The following is a 20,952-nucleotide window of genomic DNA, read 5'->3' on the forward strand; positions in this document are numbered from 1 at the left end:
TCAGGTCCTGATTTTCATTTACCCTAAGGCTATGTCTACACTAGCACTTTTGTTGGTAAAACTTTTGACGCTCTCCCACCAACATAGCTACTGCCGCTCATTTGGGGTGGTTTAATCATGCCAACCGGAGAGCTCTCCCCCATCGGTATAGAGCGGTTACACAGGAAACCTTACAGTGGTGCAGCTGTGCCGCTGGAAGGTCTCTAGTGTTGACATAGCTTAAGGCTTTTACATGACTGTGATGCTATAAAGGGGCTTTAAAATGGGTGTAACTAGTTTACACAGTCATAGAAGTGTAAATAGCCCTTTGTGTAAATGAAAATCAGTGAGGTGTTCACAACCCAACTACAAGGTAAAATTTTGTTACATTCTATACTCTCACCCTGCATCCACAGTGTGTTCAGTGCTGGATCAGGGCCTAGCGGTCCTATAATTGTGAAAAATGAAGAAATTTGTTAAAAATCATATCCTGATCATGGATAATTCATGGATTGGGAGACCTTAAAATAATCAAGCACAATCTGCCCCTATTGGGGGATCCTGGTACTGCAGCCACAGACTATTTGCTCCATCACATACACAAAAATAGTCCATCAATACAAACGATGCATCAACAGAACACCAGGTGGGCTGGACTTTAAACATGCTGTTTATGTTCATTTCTGCTATTATTGACCGTTATAACTCACTCACCATTTGATTTTACAGGTCATCAATAACTCCTGGAAATAAATCGGGTCTCCAGAGTGAGCTCATTCTCTACTGTAATTAACATAATTTACAAACATGCTCCCCCATGTTAGTGCCACACTTTCAGCAATTAAGGTTGCATCATGATATCCATGAACAACACTTATGTCTAGAGATTAAAAATTCACAAGATGTTCATTGGACTGAAAAATTCTTTGCTTAACAAGATAAGAAACTAGGACCCAACCATCCAAACCTAACATAGTTGATTGCTGTAAAACTAATACACAGCTGCGCATACAGATTTCTATGGTCATTTCACAAGCAGAGAGCTCCTTAGTCTTAGTCCTCCTTTCATGCTCACTTCTGCTATTTCCAGCTTTTGAGGCCCCGAGCCATAATAAAAATAAAAAATGATGACACATGAAAACAAAATAAGGCACCAAAAGGAGAGAGAGACATAATTTGGAATATTTTTTTATTTAACAAATGCTTTTCTGGTCCAATAGGGATGTGCATAAAAAAGTTGCAAAACTTATCAAATGCCAAAAAATTAACAAGTGTCTAAATGTGAGGCCCAGGCCAAATGGCCCTCCTTCCTCCCGCCCCCCTCTGATTGGCCCTGCCTATTATTGTGGAAATACTTTGTCAAAGAGCAAGGTTTTGGAGTATGTCCTGAAAGCAGTCAGACTCTGGCCTAATCAGATTTCCTCTGGAAATTTGTTCTACCTGTGTATCCCCTTGACCAAGATGACCACTTCTGGCTCTCGTATGCTTTGTCTTGGTGCTTTGAAAGGTGCATTGTCCCATCGAGCAGTTGTCTTGGTAAATCCTGAATGATGTGGTCTCCCACAGATGCCTTTGAAGATCAGGACCATGGCTTTGAATGGATACTGGACACAGACTGGGAACCAACAGAAGGTGGAACACATGGGTGAAGTGCTCATGATGGGTAGTCTGTCTCATTGAGTAGGTAGGTGCACAGTCACAAAAGTGGACCCTCTGTATTGCATCCACCTTCAATCCTAGATCTAGTGTTTTACAGTGATCCAGACTGGTGGTGACAAAACACATGGGCCATCAGAACCAGGTTTTCATAGAAAGCTGGTGGACAAAGGGGTTATAGTCACTGATCATCTAGAGATGAGTGGAAGACAACCCCAAGACTTCACTTCACTTTGATAAATGGAGGCATATGCCTTTGTCTAGATGCAGCAGACAAAGCTCCAGCTAGTTATTGAAAGATCTGGCAGAGGTGACTCCTGCTGCTATTAGACTTGATAAACAAAAATGCCCCCTCCTAAGAAAAGAAAAGGAACAGCAGAAACAATTATTGGGTGGGGAAAGAACAGACCTATATAAAAGATGCACGTATTTGCCACTTTCCATGATATTGAGAGGCTGGGTCCATCAAGAAAGCAAGTAACTAATCAGTCAATGATTTGTATAAGTCACTTAAGCATATAGGCCACTGCTGGGTGTGTGAGTAACTAATGCACAGTTAGTTTGTGTTTGAAGGCAGCAGCAGTAACAGCGATGACACAAATTAATTGCACAGTTTTCAGGAGATAATGCAGTAGAAGTAAAGATAATTACTATGCGATTAACATAGTTTCCAATTAAAGTCCCCTGTAGTTACAGAAAAACATTAATTTCTAGTAACCTTGTAATTTAACTTGTGTCACCACTGTACCTGGACCTTCAGGGATGAGGACAACCTGTGAGCTTGCCTGTCCTGGAGTCAGGAAATATACTAGAATGCTTTCCAGACCAACGTGTCAGAAGTCCTTAGGTCTTCTTTCTGTGCCCTAGCCATTTTTCACTGGGGCAATGGGATCTAATCAGAAAGTAAGACTGGAAGGAGTTAGAATCTTGAACAATTAGGTTCAAGACCTACATAATTAGCTTTATGGGCAACATGGAAAAGTAATGAAACTAGCTGTATTTCTAAAATAATGAGGCCTAGTATAGGGCATTTTGAAAACTATGTAGACAGGTAGAGATGAAGACCACCAAAGGTGAAATGTCATGGATAGCAAAGGACATGCAGGAGTCACTAACATAGACATGATAGTTAAATCCATGGTAACAGATCAAATTGGCCAGGAATACAGGGAAGAGAGGTTATAGAACAGAGGCTGCAAGCGATCTGACCAAGAGGGATGGGTGAAAAAAAATTTAAGGCCAGAAATAAGCACCGTATTTCATTGAAAGTACAAGCGGAAAACTTAAATTCTTCCCTAAGTACCCAAGCTGGAATTTGGCCTGGACTGCCCTACTTTTTCCAAGAAGTACCATAGAATTATAATTAAATCCCCCATGCCTCCTTCAAAAGATTCCCCAGTTTTCATTTCTGACCCCCGTTCCCCCTTCCTTATTAGCTGCTTATTTACACAGATTTTGGGGCATTTACCTAAATCACCAACATGGAAAAAGGAACAAGATGGAAGTTGGAGGAGTGAGAGAAAAGGTAACTAAAAATTGCTACTAGTTCTAACAAATTTGTGCTGCTGGCTCTGAATGCCACACTATCATGGTAGACTAAAGGACCCAATATCATCACCACCAGCTGTCTTAACATTGTTGATAGTTTTGCAATGCAGGTTTTCCTATCTATCATAAATATACACTGAACAAAAGGTCTATCATTAAAATTAAGTTAGCTAAGGTATTTCAACCATTAAGCCTTCTTCACAAGTTATAAAAGAGTAAGAAATGAAAATGTTCTTACAGATCCTAGAACAATGTGAACCTGTTGAAGTGTTACAGATACATTTTATGTTTAACATTTATTTACAATAAAATTATTTCTATTTGCAGTCAGAACGCCAATCCATTCTTCTCATGGACATAAAATCATCCTTACATGCATCTCTATAGACACAGTTAACTTGTGTGGCTACGTGCATGTTTTATTTTGTGATGTAAGTGTGACTTCCGCCATGGAGCAAAGGAGGAGGAAATGGCAATCCTTAAGTCAGCATACTAGGTTAAAAGTTACATGCACTGAACTGCAGTAGGCACTTTTACCTATAATCCATTTGTAGGTAAGTTTGCAGCAAGAAGGTTTTATTAAAAACAGGAAGTACTATGCTTAAAGTTAAAACGTGGTGAAATGGCTTGTTGAATTGAAGTCTATAATTGTGGCAAACAGATTCACTCTTAGATGAAACATGTATAAAGTTACTTAGCCCAGATAATTCTGTTTTAGTTTAAATACCAAACCCAATCTTTCCCACTTTGCAAAAATGTTCATCCCTCTCAAACCCACTCCAGTTTCAAAATTTAATTCTGCTTATTAGCTATCCACCACAGGACAAACCTGAGACATCAGACTAGCAGCTCAGTTATGATTACTGCTGTAAAGAATGGGGCCTCTAATAGGAAATGGAGGGACATTTCTTTTAACGGAGATGTGATGCTTTATGTGCATACTTGCTTACGTACAGACTATTGTAATATTTACTGAGCATATTTATTCCTCATGGTCAAAACTAAGTATTTCATAGAGTCAGGAAAAAGTCTACTGGGTAACCACTTAAAAAAATATTCACTAAATTAATGTCACTTTTGGTTCCTTGCTTAAAAAGTTACTTGTAAACTCCCATGCATTAAAGCCTTTTAGGCATACTAAACTTATTTTTTTATTATGACAGTAATAGAAATTGGAAACGGGAGGGATGTTAGTTTATCGAGTTCACCTTACGCATAATTATTCCTTATTGTACATTTGTTAGTGTTTGGGTCAGTCAGGTATCAATAGTCACATGTGATGGGACTTCCAACACTTCCTTGTGAGTATTACACATCATAATATTCTCCTGTATGAAGTTTTCCCTTCAGTTTCATCCTATTTCAGTTATATGCCCTTGTACCACCCAAGCAATTCCTCGTCTCCTCACCAGTGTTTATACATTAAATATTTGTAAAGTGTCATGCCCTCCTCTTAGTAATAGATTAACAAAGCCATACATATTTGTTAATTTGCCTTAAATCCATGCCTACAGGCCCCTGATCATTTTTATTATTCTTCAGTGAACTTTAATTTGTTAATACCTTCCCGGCAAAGAGGCAGCAGAAAGGAAAGTGTTAAGGAGATCAGAAAGAACAATTATTACCTCCTTGTTTTATGAGATGAGTGTCTAGATACATAGCCCAGAATTGCATTGGCTTTTTTCTTTCTTTTCTATTTTCTTTCTTTCTTTCTTTTTTTTTTTTTTTTTTTTTTTAAGTGTTAAAGCACAGTGCAAGCTCATGTCTAATTTGTTGTCCATTATCTCACATAGGTCTTGTTCAGTAGTTGTGTTTTCTGGACATACTCCCTAATATTTATTTTTTGCATTATTTTTCCATAGCAAAAATATCATTAGAAAAATGCAAGCCAAACTCAAATCTACAATATTTTCTAGTCCTCACTAGTATTCACAACTCTTCCCAAATTAGCATCTGCATTTCATTAACACATTAATTTTACAACTACTTCCGGGTTATTAAGGAAAAAATATCAAATAAGATCAGCCCCAACTGATTCCTTATGTAGATGCAGGACCTAAAAGTAATGTTACACTGATTAAAAATATTATTTAATAAGGAGATTACCATATCCAATCAACTGAAGAAATTCTTTTTAAATGAAAAAAAAAGAAACTGAAAAATAATCCCCGTTTTTTGGGGGGGATAACTCAATGAACAAATGTGAAAATGAACAATTCAACTCTGGTATGAACATGCGCTTGTCCCAGATCTGCCTAAAATCTCCCTACTAGTAACTCTAATCTCCGTTCTTATAAAAGGAAAAAATTACTTTAGTGATACATAGAATATTTATTATTTGGGTAGACAACATTTGTGCATTCTGTGCCTAAATGGCACTTTAGAATAAGTTAATAGCTGGTTTACAATACAGTAAAATTTGCCTTATTACAGAGTATTTGCCTCAATATTTTTTTAGATCCAGAATTCAAACAATTCGAACAAGAGAAATTTACCATTATAGTTCATCAGTACATGCATTTAATCTCACACCTTTAATAAAGTTATTTTTAAATTTGTAGGCAGTGTTAAATGTGTATTTTAAATTCTGAATTTGTTTGTTAAAGCATGAAACTGTTCATGTAGATTTATTTGCTAGATGTTCTCTACATCTAAAATCACCAAAAGCAATGTATAGTAATGACACATATCAGAAGATCATATCCCAGAATATTTACTGTCTACTCCCAATTTGCTGTTTTATGCTCTGATTTAGAAGCTGCCTGGGTAGGAACAGAAGTCTCAATTATATTGTCGAGACAGGAAACAAACACTGCTCCCATTTAATAACTGTCTATCTGCTTTGATTGGTTGCAGTTAATATTAATAACATAACCTTTAAAAATGGTAGGGAAAAGCCAATACTTTATATTCATTCCTGATATTAAGGTTCAACAGCAAGTTTAATGAGTAGCCATTATAAAATCATATTGCTAAATAGTACCTTAACTCACAATTCTGCTTATATAATTGCATCTGGATTGTAGCTAACAATTACTATTGATATATCAAAGTTACATCTTGAGTAGTGCAATGCTAGAAAGGTATCTCATGGTTACATTATTAACCATTATAGAGGCTTAGGCAGCAAAATAGATTAAATGAACAAGGCTTTTTCTTCAGGAGCCCGAGATTCAAGTTTTGCTTACACCTGGAAACAATCCAGTAGTCTCAAAACTAGATGACATGTCCACATCACAAAACCACCATATAATTGGCAGACTGTTCGGACTGGAACAGCAGAGGGGACTGCAGGTCAAGACTTAGGCTCATTGGCAGAGCTATCAAGGAGGGCATGTATGGTACCTATTCACACTATATTGTGTCTGGCTCTAAACAATGCTGTCTGTCTTCACTAGCAAAAAGTGTCATCATATTCATCCAACTAGCAATGAACAAACAAAAATAATTAATTACATTTATAAGTGACATTTTAAAGACCAAACATATACGACATTATAATCTTTATGAAAATAGATCAATTTCAATATTGCTTGCCTTGTGTTGTGTAATTTTTTTTTAAAAGGGCAAGTGTTCTCCTGGACAGCTGCCAATACCCTACTGTAAAATATCCTTAAAGCAAGACAAACTCTTCTGTACTAAATCTTTTTAATCTTTTCTTTTCCTCCTCGGAGAAAAGGTCATTTTCTTCATGGAGTGGACTGGAGGCAAAGTCATAGTCTCTAGAACGACCCTTTACAAAAGTAAACAAGGGATATTTCTCCTTAGATGAAGATTTCAGCATCTATAATGCAAGATAACATACCGGATAAACTGTTAATTGAAAATGAAGGGGTACAGTCCCTGGGTGTATTGATCTAATTACAGTCGCACATAATTTGCAACATGCATATTTGTTTTTATTTTCATTTGTCGCATTAGAATAAAAACACTGCACAGACTCTCAATAGCCCACTTCTTCTGGTAAATAAATATGTTTCTAACTCAGCCACCTCATGAAACAATAGCCACACTTGGAGTTTCAGGCCCCAATTCTTGCAACTTGTTCCACACAGGCCAACTGAACCACTACACATATGCAGAACTCCATTAGCTTCCACTCATGTGTAATGAGTTGCAGAACAGTCTTCATATCCTCTGTCATCTCTTGAATTCCACGCAGGATTTGTGGGCAGGTTAGCACCTTCTGGAATTTCTGGAAGCATTTTTATGGCAGAAACAGAGCACCTATAGCCATCAATATTTTTATTAAGTTTAAACATATACATTTAAGGGAAATAAGCCAGCTCAAGAGCAGATAAATCTGACAGTGGACTAAAAATGCTAACAGACAGCTTTTAATTACATGCCAGAAACCTCCCTGGGTATGTCCACACTGCACACTAAGCTTGGGTTCGGATTCAGGTTTGAGCTCAAGCCCCTCGTCAGTTCCCACACAAATCAGTCTGACTCAGGTCAGCAAACACTCAAGTCCCAGGTCCTAAGGCCCTGCCAGTAGGGTGCGTCAGAGTCCAAATTCCTCAGACTCAGGTCCAAGCTCTGTCATTCTGCAGCGTAGATGCAGCTCAAGCTGCAGACTGGAGTCAGAAGGTCTGCGCAATGCAGTATGGATACACTAGCATGGCTGAGAGACCAGGGTCCAGCAATTGTAAACCCAGGTTTATGATGCCGTGTGGACACTCAATCATGGGCTTGGAAATACCGAGTCCACAAGCCCATGTCCCACAGACTTGGATTTACAATACAGTGTAGACATACCACCTGTCTCCTCAGAGACTAGGAAGCTGAGCCGCTATCAAGGAAGCTATTCACGCTAACGGTGATCAGTCACAGGTACAAATAAAAAGTTTTAATAGTAGATGTTATTGGCCCATATACAAAAGGGCTTAAATGTCCTTTCCACTGTTTATTTAAGGAATTCAACACCCACTGAAGTTTAAAAAAATTGCTGATCACCTTTGACAGTAAATCGCAATACACAGCTATAGTATATGCAAAGCTACATTAGTCTACAGATATAACCTGCATTGAAGTGATCAAACTATGAACTCCAAAAATAATTTGTTTTAATGAGAAACAATCTGAAGCACTAAAAAACTTAAATAGATATTTAAGCAGTATGAGCTATTTAAAAAAAAAAATAAGGCACTGGAAAATTATGCTCCAAGTAAAATCAGATTCTGCAATTTTTACTGTGCTCTGCAATTTTCCACTTTATTCTAGACTATTTAAATTCATTCTATTATTGCACTGTGAAACCTGGGGATTAGGGCAAGGAGAAAGTGAGAGACATGCAGACAACTGAGATGAGCAGAAGGCAATGAAAAGGGAAAAAGAAAAGAATGAGTACTGGGGAAGAAAGAAAAAAGTTTAGACAAGAAGAAAGACTGTAGATCTCAGGGGACTGGGTAATTTTATATAGAGCCTTTCATCACTAGGTAATTAGATGAAGCCAGACCTAGGTCAGTAGCAACTGACAGTCACATGGCAGCTGTTTGGTGAAATAGGTTAGTACACATAGTCCAACTCCTAAATGACATGTGTCTGCAACACAAAAGCCATCACCACAGTTTCAGAGAAGCCAAAGTAGTATCGAGACTGAACCACTGTCTCACCCTTAAAGGTGGTCCCTCTATGTCAGGACTGAGATACATGAATGAGGCAGCATGGGAGATGACAGAAGATTTCATTCTTTAGCGCCACTATTCTGACACCTCTTCGAGTACTAAATACTAAGGGAAATTATAAAAGATTAGAGAGAAAGAGAAAGTAAACTAGAAAAGGTAGCAGAAAGCTGATCATGAAACAATTGCAGTATGGAACTTGATTAAAATGAGCAATTATTTCCAAATTGCATATCAATCAGGGACTACCGCTACCTTCCAAGTCAATGGGCAAATTCTGGACGTGGGTTTTCTTAATCAGTATTCTAGCTTTCAAAAAAGTTAATGCAAAAGTGTGTATGTATATAACATTTGTTATAGAAGATACTTCCACCCTGATGTTCACGTGAACAGGAGACAATTATCAGAAGAGATCTCATTAATTTGACATGCTGAGTCCCATTAACCAACTGCAATGTTTCTAAAGCATTTATTTCTATTGTATCTGCTCAATGGATACAGATAACAGAGAGGACACACCCTTCCAAATGAATAAGTCCCTGTGGTTCTCAAACATGTATATATATATTTTTTACAACCTCCCTTTTTTGGTTTCTCGTACAAATTTGATCACTGTTGCATTTTTACCAAAGAAACACCCATTCTAAAAAAACATGAACAAAGTAACTGAATAGTGTCCAAAGAGCTGTTTGTTTTTCAATTTAGTTGGCTTACAAAACACACACACTCGCGCACACAGGGAAAGCTTTATCCTGAACCAGAAATATCATTGCTTGAGTGAACTATGAGATGCTGCAAAAGCATGACAAAAACAGCTCTGCAGCCTGAGAACCACTGCTCGCTCTCTCTGACCAAAACAGGAATTTAGCTACATTTCATAATTTTTGTAAAAAATTTAAAGTACACGGTCAGTAATGAACTTTCCAAGATAACAACTTTATTTTTTGTGATTTCAAGAGTATATCTACACTGCATTTTAAAACCAGTAGCAGCAAGTCTCAGAGTCTGGATCTACAGAACCCTATTACGTCACTTGCCACAGAAGCAAGAATCGGAAGTCCTTCATTAACCTAACCTGGGTGTCCCCACTCGGATGTACACTGTGCTACCATTCAAGGCATTCAGTTACTCTTAAAGTGATAATAAATGAACAGAAAAGTAGTAGTCAGAGGCAGAGCAGGAAAAATGAACAGACTGATGGGGCAGACTGGAGAATGACAGGAGGATTGTTCTTCACACAATATTCATATGAAAACTTTCCTATTTTTTTGGAAAATACATAATCTATTTTTGGGTATACTTACACTGATGTCATCATATTAATATTAAAGAGCCCCAATCCAAAATGCTAGTAAAATAGTTTTAGGACTAAAATCTGCTCCTTTGACATTAAATTAGATGCTGTTTCAGAGCATCCAACAAATGGATGGGGAGAGAAATTCACCTGGCCTGAGATTTAAGAGGAAGACAATGGAAAAAAAAAAACAAGAGAAGGTTCTTACATATCTCAATTTCTCATTCATTATTCTGTCATGTTCTTAAATCTCCTCTCAAACACAGCAGGGCAGATAAACTAAATGTAATGAAACTTTGCTTTATAAACTTTCATTCCATGTCTTTATTGCTTGGAGTGCCTGTCCTCTAAATCTACTTTCTAGTCCTCCATGTCTGAATCATACAAAAGAAAAAACTTGAGCATTAACCAAAAATCTACTGACCACTATATGTGGTTACTAAGTTTACAATCTGGATATTACTTATTGGTTCATACCTTATCTAATAAAAATATTTATCACTTACATAGAAAGTTATATTTTCTAATGTTGTACAAGCCTTAATTCCTTGCACAGACGTGAAAACCATTATGGCACATGTAATAATATTGTGATGCATCTTTTGTTAATGCTGAATCCTTTTATAGGCAATTTTTGATAATAAAACATTTGGTTGTTTGGTACCATAGCTAACACAACACACATTAGCACTGTATCACATTATTGGCATTCATACACTGCAATAGTCTAGAAGAAAACATCTGTCAATTAAATTCAAACCTACCTAAATAAACCTATTCCTATGTTCTTAAAGTGGAATGGACATGATCAGGCAGGTTTACTGGATGATACCTGCTTTGCAAGTCATAAAAACACTGCTTTATCTTTAAATGTAATCAAAAAAGCACTTATACTAACAAGAAATAATGCACAGTTTTGCTTTGCTCAAATATTTCCATTTCTTAAAAATTTCATCTCCAAGGGATGAATTGCATTTTAAAAATTCCTCTTCAGGTAGAAGACAATCCAATGACTGTAAAAGGTGCTGTCTGCAAAAATATTTTCATTTCAATAGTGCCACCTAGTGGAATAATCTTATACTGAGTCTACAAACCAGTGTAAGTATCTGTTATGTTTCAGTCTGTCTCTTATATTCATCATCTCATCTCTTAACACACAATTACGGTAGTTATTCTCCTTTTCGACTTTACATGTTCATATTATGGGATGTAAAAATATTCTAGAATTCTTGTATGTTTGTGCTTCATCAATAACCCCTATTTCTAGAATAGGATGGGTTCTATTTAGTATATTTAAGACTATATTTTCTATCCTTAATATATATAGTACATACTATAGTGGGTATCAGACAGATATTAATTTCATAATTTCAACACTTACCTTAGTTATTTCTTCAGAAATTCTTTCAAAGTCTTGCATGTTTCTACAATAAAATCCTATTGTACAGCTAGGATCCATGTTTTTGAATGACATCTTTTTGGGGGAAGGACAGTGAAATGACTGCAATTTTGGAGATAAAAACATTTTAAAAGATATTTTAAAGACATGAGGAAGGCACAGATATCAATGCACTTGCCTTTCTATTAATGGTTTTAACATATAATTCACCATGCCACATATGCTCCAAAACCCATACAAGTTTTTTCTGTTCCCCAAAACATTCAAGTTATTGCATCCCTGGACATTCATAAGACCACATAACCTAGTACTGTTTATATTCTATTTACCAAACTTCCACACTAGGCCACATTAATGCCATTCCAAAAAAGGATGTGAAATATGTCAAAAGTTGGAGGCTCTAGAAAGCATTTTATGAATATTCCCAAGGTAGAGAAGGTGAATGCTCCTCTGCAAAGTGCATTTGTAGCAGTATTTGAACTCTTACAATTATTGCTTTACCACCACCTCCCATTTCCCCCACACCTCCCTAAAAGAGAAATGATGGAATATATTTTCATTAGCAAGAAAAATGGGTAAAAAAAAAGGGCGAGTACTACAATATATCACAAGCACAAAAATCCACTTCATATTTTACACACATAAGGATTTTTATTTTAAATGCAAAATTTGTTCTTATGATAGATGACACATTGACAGCCTTTGAAATGGAAACTACGAGCAATAGCTGTGCAAACTTCCCCCCACTACTTCACCCGGAACTAGAAAGAATACATATAGGGTAGTTCACTTCAGTCTCCATGCCCATTTAATTACTACAGAGTGTGAACATGGGTAACAGTTGTTGGTTTTGTGTTTATTGGAGCTGGACAAAAGTCATTAACTCATTTCACATGTCATAGTATAGCCACCTGATGGTTAAACCATTTGGTCACTACTGATCTAGGCTGCAGTCAGTGATCTAAAGGGGTAAGGCTCTGTATCCTACTACTACCCAGAGATATCCGTAACCCAGACCCTCCATTAAATCACTAATAATCCAATTATAATAGCTTAGTATTTAAATCTAACAAATCTTAACGCTCCACATTTCATGTTCTACTGAGACTGGACTAGTATTTTATTCTTGGAGTACTTCCCAAGTGACCGATAAGAAAGGAAGTAATGTGAAATACATATGTAGATGTGCATCAGGCACAAACTCAGTTAGCTTATCCTTGTGTCAAAATAACAATTGTTAAGTTCTAACCTGACTCTACAGAAACAGCAACAAAGCAAGTTAATATCCAACACTCTATTGGTGTAAAATCCCTCTTCCTAACACCTCCCTACTTTTCATTTTTGAGCTGGGTAAAAAGCAGATCGGCAAGAGTACAGATTGCTACATAAAATTTTAAGGTGTTTCTCATTGTGGTCGTTGTACACTATTGGCATGTACTGCTCTTTACTACTGACTGATCCAATTACAAATAAAACAGTTTACATTTTACATTAAATTTTGTTACAAAATCAATAAAGACTAGCAAGTTATACTTCTGCAAGACCGTTACACCTATTTATTATGTTTTCCCGAATACTGCCCAAATATTATATTCAGTTCACAGTTAATCAAAGTAAGATATTGGGAGTCTGCTTTAAGAAAAGCATTCTAACAGTAACATTAAAAGTGGTATTGGAACATCCTAAGACAAGTTTTGTAGTATGTTCAGGAGAAGTCTTATTAATGCTGTGAAAGTCACTACCACAGAGAGATGTGGATAGGCATATTTTTTTCACTCATCCAACAAATGGATTCTAGAAGCCAATACAGATTTCCAACTTATTCTGGACAATTTGTCAATTTTGAAAATATTTCCTACAGAGAAAGCTAACAAGCTAAGAGAGCAATTTCTGTTTACGTTCTGACACTTCTGGACAACTCATACATTACTATTCAATGCACTGAGCACGACCTTCCGATACACGATCCTGTATCCAGAAAAGCAATATGACGTGATCAAGCCAAGCTGGCAGCTTCTGCATCTTCAAAATACATTTAAAGTATATTATTATTTGGAAGTTCATATTAATGACACCCAGCAGCATACTCTGGTGCATAAATCACTGGACTAGGAGCCCACAGATGTAGGTTCTATTCCTGGCTCACTGAGGTGCTCTATGACCTTGGATAAGTCACTTCACCTCTCTTTGCTTCTGTTTCCCCTCCCATCTCTTATTTAGTTAGACAGTAGGAGCTTCAGGGCAAGGACTGTATTTTATTAGGCACTTGCACAGTGCTTAGCAGGACGGGACACTGATACTAGTTAGGGTCTACAGGCACTATCCTAATACAAATAAAGTTAGCTCATTTACCAACTTCCATCTGAGGACCTCAGAAGGGCACTATAAAATGAAGAAAGTTTTAGGTATAGCACATTTTTTTTGCTTGAGACTATAAAAAGGACCTAAATCTCTTAAAATTCAGAACCACTAGTTTTCTAGGGGGAACTTTATCATCTCAGACTACATGACACCTTAATTAAAGCATCTTGTTAAAATTAAACGTTAAAATTAGTTTCATTATTGCTTTAACCCTGTGCTAGGTTTTAAAATTATATTTACTAGTGTTTATATAAGCTTAAAAGTGTCTAAACAGTTCTGCTAAACACACTATTTGATAATATTTTGATTAAGATATTATGATTGACTTCAGCATGTTACCTCTTTGAGGCTGGTATGTTAACTGCACTTTACTCACAATAGTATTAGACAAGGAAATTGAAATAATTCCTACTCTTCTCTCTGTTTTTAAACCAATTGTTATACAGCAGCAACAGCTTTGGGACCACAATAAAGTTGTATACTTCATTACAAACCATTTGTCTTATGTTTTAAATTTAACTAAATGTCATCAGTTTAAGAATGTGCTGAATTCCCCAATTGGCAGGTTAAAGGATGCACTCACAACACGTAAGCTTAAAAGAGTATTTCTTTCCCCACCTCCAACCCTGTGCAAGTATCTGCAGCAAAACTTTAAGTGTCACCATAGTATTCATTATGCTGGTGACATCACAGCCACAGAATCCTGCTGGTACCAACTAATATGGGGGCAAGTAAATGTCTCTCCCTCCCCAAATATGGTGTGAAATTGTGTTTTAGGTTTTGTAATGTTTAATTGGAAAAACCCCGGTGCTAAAAACTAGACTCTGGAGACCAGCTGTATGCTCTAGTGGCCTGATCCTGCAAGGTGCTGTGAACCCTTCGTGAGCAATGAAGTTAACAAGCGCAGGCCCCAGATGGGTTCCGTAGCTGATAGAGTGTCATTCAGAGGAAGCTGGAGGTTCATGTAAGGGCTGGACATCACAGGATCCAGAAGGAGAAGTTTTAAACTGCTGTACTGAATACCTCTTTTAACACGAGAATTGGGGACATATTGGCTTGTCTACGGACTGCTTGTAAATGCAGTTCTTTAGTACCTTTCCCTGGATTTACTCCTTTTTTTTTTTTAATGCGAGTTGGAGGAGAAGGGGAGAAAATACTCATGTAAAAGTCTGATTTTTCAAGACCTAGACAGAGCCTGACAAGATGCATTAACTATAACCTGAAGGAGACAGCATGCCATAGCTAAAAAAAGAAACAGTAACTACACTTTCAGACTTGACAAGTCCTTGAAAGCTACTGATCCATGGAGCTAACTTGATTAAAAATAATAATAAAACAATCTGTTGAGATGAACAGCATAGAAGACATTAGTAAAAGCAATACAACAATGGAAAATCCTATCTAAGAAGCTAAATGAATGACCTATAAAGTAATTACAAGTAGACAACTGTACTGAAATGGTAATCACCAAGTCTTCCTAGACAACACACTGAAAATTCCTGGTCAAAGAAGCAGAGGGTAAATTTGTGTAGTCTATAGTTCAAAATAAAAGTGAACCCTACTACACTGTAACATACATTTCTGACACCAATTCATTATTATTATTTTAAGAGAACCCATGTGTAATGTTTCAGGTCTGGTACTGCCTAGCTGTCTATAATGTAAAATTACTTAGTGGCATGATCATTTATTTGTGGAGGGTTTCTGGTATATAACAAGATACAGACAAAGATAAATGAACTAATAAGTACATAATAAATTAAAATCCACTATCAAGTATTTAACCTTTGGTCATTTTTGTTGATTATAAGTCTATAAAGAAGGGCAAAATTTTGACAAATAACATGTAACTAAAACTGTAAAAATACAGATAGCTAGAACAGCTCTAAATAATTAGTGTTTGATTCATATGGAAAAAAAAAAAAAAAACAGTACCAGCTCTTTATCCACACTACCTCAAGAGGGAAATCCTTTATGCTGACATCTACAAAAGATTGGCAGTAATGAGGATCCATGTAAATCAAACTGTCATCTACAAGGACAAAACAGAAGACAAGTAATTCAAAAAACACCTTATTATTACACTGCTTACAATCCAATTTCTATGCAGAACAGCTGAAAAAAAAAAGCCAGCAAGTAACTGCTTGCCAGACTGATATTCATTGACTGAAGCATCGGTTTTTGCAGGACAGATTAACTTTTGCATAATCAAATATGCTTGTATAAGCAGAATTTTTATAAAGTGATGAGACTGTCATTTAATTTTTGGTGATAAAATTACTTTTACAAACACACAATTATATTCTAGAGTTTGCATATGAAAAATGCTTTGTGCTACTTCATCCTGACAGGAAGAACATATTGCTTGTCATTTGAGCATCAACTAGCACTACTTAAACTGGTAAAAAGTAAATATGTAAATAAGAACTGCCAGACAGTAGCAGCAAAGGCTTCTAAAGTTTGGTGAAACAGATAAATTATGCCTTGTTTATGCAACAAAGGAAATTAAATGTACATTTTACAGAATCCAATTACTATGCGGGGCAAATGACAAATGACTGGACTTTGGCAGATCTGATGAATTAATAAGGTACTCATTTTGCTATTTTAATCATTCTGCTTCCCACTGATCCTATATTAACTTTCTAGCTTTTAAAAGGAAAACACTAAAGAGACATCTCTTATTAAAACACTAACCTTGAAATCCTGCAAAGTAATATGACTGCTTAGGTTTCCCACCAATAACACCGACACAGTATTCAAGACTCAAAATTCCCTGCCAACAAAATAGTAAATAATTCAGATTTAAAGGCTAACAGAAGAAGGTGATGAATTAAAGTAACTTGGTGTAACTTTATTCATTTAATTTTTCCTGACCATCACATTTAGAGTGAGGTCAGTGTGAATGACCTATGGAAGTGCCCAGGGTTGCCAACTTTTGCAGCTCTATTGCAAGTCTCATTATTTGGTGTTCTTCTGAAAGCCCCAGTTCCTGGAGTCATGCAATTATACTAGAACCGCAATACTCAATTTTAAAATAGGTATGTAGCTCTTGAGGCTGTGGAGAAAAATCTAGGAAATGTAAACCTTTAGCACTCAAAGATCAAAAGACAAATAAGGCTGATAGTTAAAAAAAACAACAATCATGATTTTTCAGTAAATATTATGGTTTTCTGGGGTATTTTTTGAATGCTTGTGGTTGGCATAACTGACCACGTGCTGGAAGACATTCAAGAAGGGATGACCTCAGTTGTTCTGAGGTGTTCACAGTTTAAAGATAGGCAGGACACTTTAGAAAAGAATAAATGTAACATAACAAAAGTTGGAGTCACTGTAGGTTGCCTGGTATGAAGTTTTACATATTTTATAGTTTTATGTTCAGTGGCCCTTCACTGAGCCCCTCCATCCTGTTCATAGGTAAAAGCCCCACACCACAGGAAGTCTGCAGCTGCTTCCAAGAGCAGTTTCCCTAAAAGACAAGAGGAGGTAAGTAAGGCGTACTAGAGCTGCCTCTTGATTTCCAAACCCTCTCTGATCTAATCTGTGGCTATTTCGAAGAGAAACACCCCATGTTTACCTGAAAAGGGTAAACAGCAGCAGGTTGGGCAGAAGTACATGTGTCATTCCTCATGCAGGAACTTATAGCGCAATAGAGGGAGAAACATTTCCCCCCAGAATAGCAGACACCAGAGAATAGAAGAGAGTCTGGTAAGGACTCTGATGTCAACATGGGCCAATATGAGGAATTAGTCTCTCCTCCACCCCCAAAAGACTACCATTTGAGCTAAAATGGCAGTGGCTCTTATGCCCCAATTTCTAGGGCTATAGCCACTAAAAGTAAGACCATTACAAATCATCAATTACATTGTGAAGATTCTCTCTCTCAACAAGAAGTTTGGCCGTAAAAGACAATATTAACAAACAACAAAATTTCTATTTTTGCAGATCTATCACATTACTAACCTAAGATATTAACAACATGGAAACCAACTTCTGAGTGGTTTAAATAGGTAAGGAGGAAATACCACTTATTTCAAATATTAAAAAGGGGTAATAAACATTACAACACATGCTTATGCATACAAGATAAAGAGGAGAAAACAGTTTAAGTCCGTGTCCACTCAACCTATTCCAGTGCAGCAAAATTGAAACAGGAGCTACTTAGGTAAAGCAAAGGTCTGATTTCCCTATGGTAATCAGGTACTTTTCTTGTATAAAGGTATTATAAATCAAACAATCAACAACTATCATCAACAAATTGCCAAATCATTTGTAAACATTTCTTTACTTAATTCAGTTCTGAAGTTTGTGTTTTCATTTATCTAAATCTACACCAAAGATACTAAGTCACTTTCAATGAATTACAAAGACAGGATGATTGCATGCATGCAACTGAAGCCCCTTTTATCCTAGCCCCAGTTAGGTATCTGCAAATGACAGCACGTTTTCCAGTAAAACAATGGTCAACACCAATACAGAAGCCCACATTAAAGAAGAGTGACCACACAAGATTAGAAACCCTTATGAAAATAGAGGCAAAAGTGGTGCTTGTGTTAGCCTACAAATAAAAGCATTATGATTCCACATTCAGAGATTTCAAAGCTCTTTTGCAGAAGTATTGTAATGGGAATACGGTTCTTAGATCAGGTCTGCAACCATGGATATGTTTTACTGTGCCAGACCTAACTAGCAAAGAGCAAACCAACTGTCTAGACACACAAGGAAAGGAATCAAGACAGAACAGCTACTTCATACTTTAAATAAAAGTCTTCACAGTTCTGTCCTCCTTGGCTATAAAAGTTTTTCATAGTTCTCTCTGAAACTTTGTAATAAAATGGAATAGATAGTCAAGAGAAAGGAAAAATAGGTACGGTAACAAAAGTGCCCATCTCAGATTTTCTTAATGCTACTGAGCAGCTTCTTAAACTGTCCAATCATACAAATTTAGATGGGACTCAAAAGGATGATTCTGTGTGATTAACAATAGGATAGTAAAGACAAAGGAACAGAGTTAAGCAAGTTCTTCCCTTTAACCAGCAGAACTACCAACATGTGCTCAAGGGGAATGAGAATTATGGTCCAGTTTCTTAGAGACCATTTTTAAGTGTTCAGTTAAAAAAGCTGAGTATTTGTTGATGAGAAGTTAGACAAAAAAAAACCCTACACTAAACTGTGTCCTGGCTCTGTCCTGCAACTTGATACACTGGTGGGCTTTTCATTCTTAATCATCACTCTCTTCTTCCACATACAGAGTCATCTGAACCTCCAGCTAATGAAATAATGGCCACAAAAACTGCCAATTGGGTCAAATGATTATAACCCTTCAATCTGAAAAAAAGGTAGAAGGAATAAGCTGTGAAAGTTCAGCTGGTAGTCTTCAATATTCACTATTTAAGGATAAAAAAAACCAAACAAGAAAATAAGCAGCTTGGTTTATATTTTTTAAGTGTTGGCTAATATGAAAGTTCATTTAAGGCACCACAAATATAAATACCATAAATATACTAAATTATTATTTTTAATTCGAGTCACTGCATTAGTGTCTTTTCAGGAAACTATTTTAGGAATGGAATATTTTTCACTGTTTTACCATAGGTCAGGGGTCGGCAAGCTGCGGCCTGCATGCCGTGGCCCCACGCTGATCCTGGAAGCAGCTGACTGATGGCACGTCCCTGTGCACCCCTAGCACGGGGGAGGGAGGAGGAGAGGCAACTCTGTGCGCTGCTCACGCCCCCAGCACCATCCTCACAGCTGCAGGGGCGGTGCTTGTGGGAGCGGGCAGCACAAAAAGACACGCTGCCCCCCTTCCCCCAAGGGGCGCAGAGACTTGCCAGCAGCCAGACGCATCCGGGAACAGCGTGGGGCCATGGCAGGCAGGCCGCCTGTCTGAGCCCTGCTGCGCCGCTGGCCGGGGGTCGCCTGTAGTAAGCGCCTCCCAGCCAGAGCCTGCACCCCCCATCCCCTCCTGCACCCTAACCCCCTGCTCCAGGTCAGAACCCCATCTTGCACCCAACCTCCCTTCCAAACCCTGTACCCCTTCCTGCACCCCAACTCCCTGCCCCAGCCCAGAGCCCCCTCCTGCAAACTCCCTCCCAGAGCCCTCACCCTCTCCTGCACCCCAACACTTTGCGTGTGATGCAGCTCTCGAAATATTTTGGTCAAAGACAAAAATAAAAAATGGCTTTTCTTCTTTGAAAGGTTGACAACCCCTGCCATAGGACATCATGTGCTCTGCAATTATGTGAGATCTTGTAATATTGACATTTAAAATCTGTAAAGTCAAACTTTACAACTTCCAACTGTAAAATCATCACCACGCATTTAATAGCTAGAAGATTACCACCATGAAAAATCTTTTCATATCTAGTACTACTGTTTGAAACAGACAATGAACTCTTATTTCATACCTTTACAAACTCCAAGTAGTCCATGTTGGTTCTCTCTCCACCAAGTCTTACAGGAACTAATATAATTACAGCTTTCATATCTGCTTTTTCAGAGCCCATAGAAGAGCACTGTCTATCAACAACATCCAAACTGTAAACTGAAAATAAGAATGAATATACTTGAGCATCATTAAGGTACACATGTAATTTTTTTGAAGTAAAAATATCCTGAATACCTTTTACAAAATGTTATGTGCCTACAAAATTGCATTTAAGCACGATAAATCAAAACTGTACATTTCTGAAAAAAATTACACTCTCCACATTAAATTATCTTCCGCAAAAAACCTGTATTAATAGAAACTAATCATGTTTTCCTCACCTTGAGTGGCATTTTGTAGAAAGATATGTTACACTGTTGAGTTCAACAGTTTGGATACGTGGCATGTAGGATGTAGGAAAGTAGGTATTGAGAAGAGCAGAGAAACATTTCTTCTATTTGTTTTAAAATTAATGGATAGTTTAAAATTTGGTCCTAGAACTAACTTTCGTATTTAAAAAAAAAAAAAAAAAAAACCCCAAAGCTTGTGACCAATAGAAACATTTACGCATTTAAAAAAAAGAAAAGCTTTTTTAAAACATTAATGTTCAAACAATATATTATTAGATCCTGAGTTAAACAAAAATAAAATACCATTGTTTTAG

The 20,952-nt window shown here is 37.0% G+C and overlaps 1 protein-coding gene across 11 annotated transcripts in view; it reads right to left on the minus strand.

Moving 5' to 3' along the window:
• The window catches only part of ATG4C (autophagy related 4C cysteine peptidase), a 68,269-nt gene that overhangs the window by 30,173 nt on the left and 17,144 nt on the right, over positions 1-20,952 (minus strand). For 4 of the 11 annotated variants that reach the window (XR_004646767.1, XR_004646766.1, XR_004646768.1 and 1 more), the window contains exons 8-11: positions 20,269-20,405; positions 16,559-16,637; positions 15,817-15,893; positions 11,483-11,602 (exon numbers count right to left, since the gene is read on the minus strand). Coding sequence is in view for 4 of the 11 variants with exons in the window: in XM_034778470.1 (XP_034634361.1) it covers positions 11,483-11,602; positions 15,817-15,893; positions 16,559-16,637; positions 20,269-20,405 (413 nt within the window). In the remaining 7 variants the exon portion in view is untranslated. The other 7 variants (XM_034778472.1, XR_004646772.1, XM_034778469.1 and 4 more) reach the window with 7 other exon arrangements.

This window comes from Trachemys scripta, chromosome 8 (genome assembly GCF_013100865.1).
Source record: "Trachemys scripta elegans isolate TJP31775 chromosome 8, CAS_Tse_1.0, whole genome shotgun sequence".
NCBI lineage: Eukaryota > Metazoa > Chordata > Testudines > Emydidae > Trachemys > Trachemys scripta.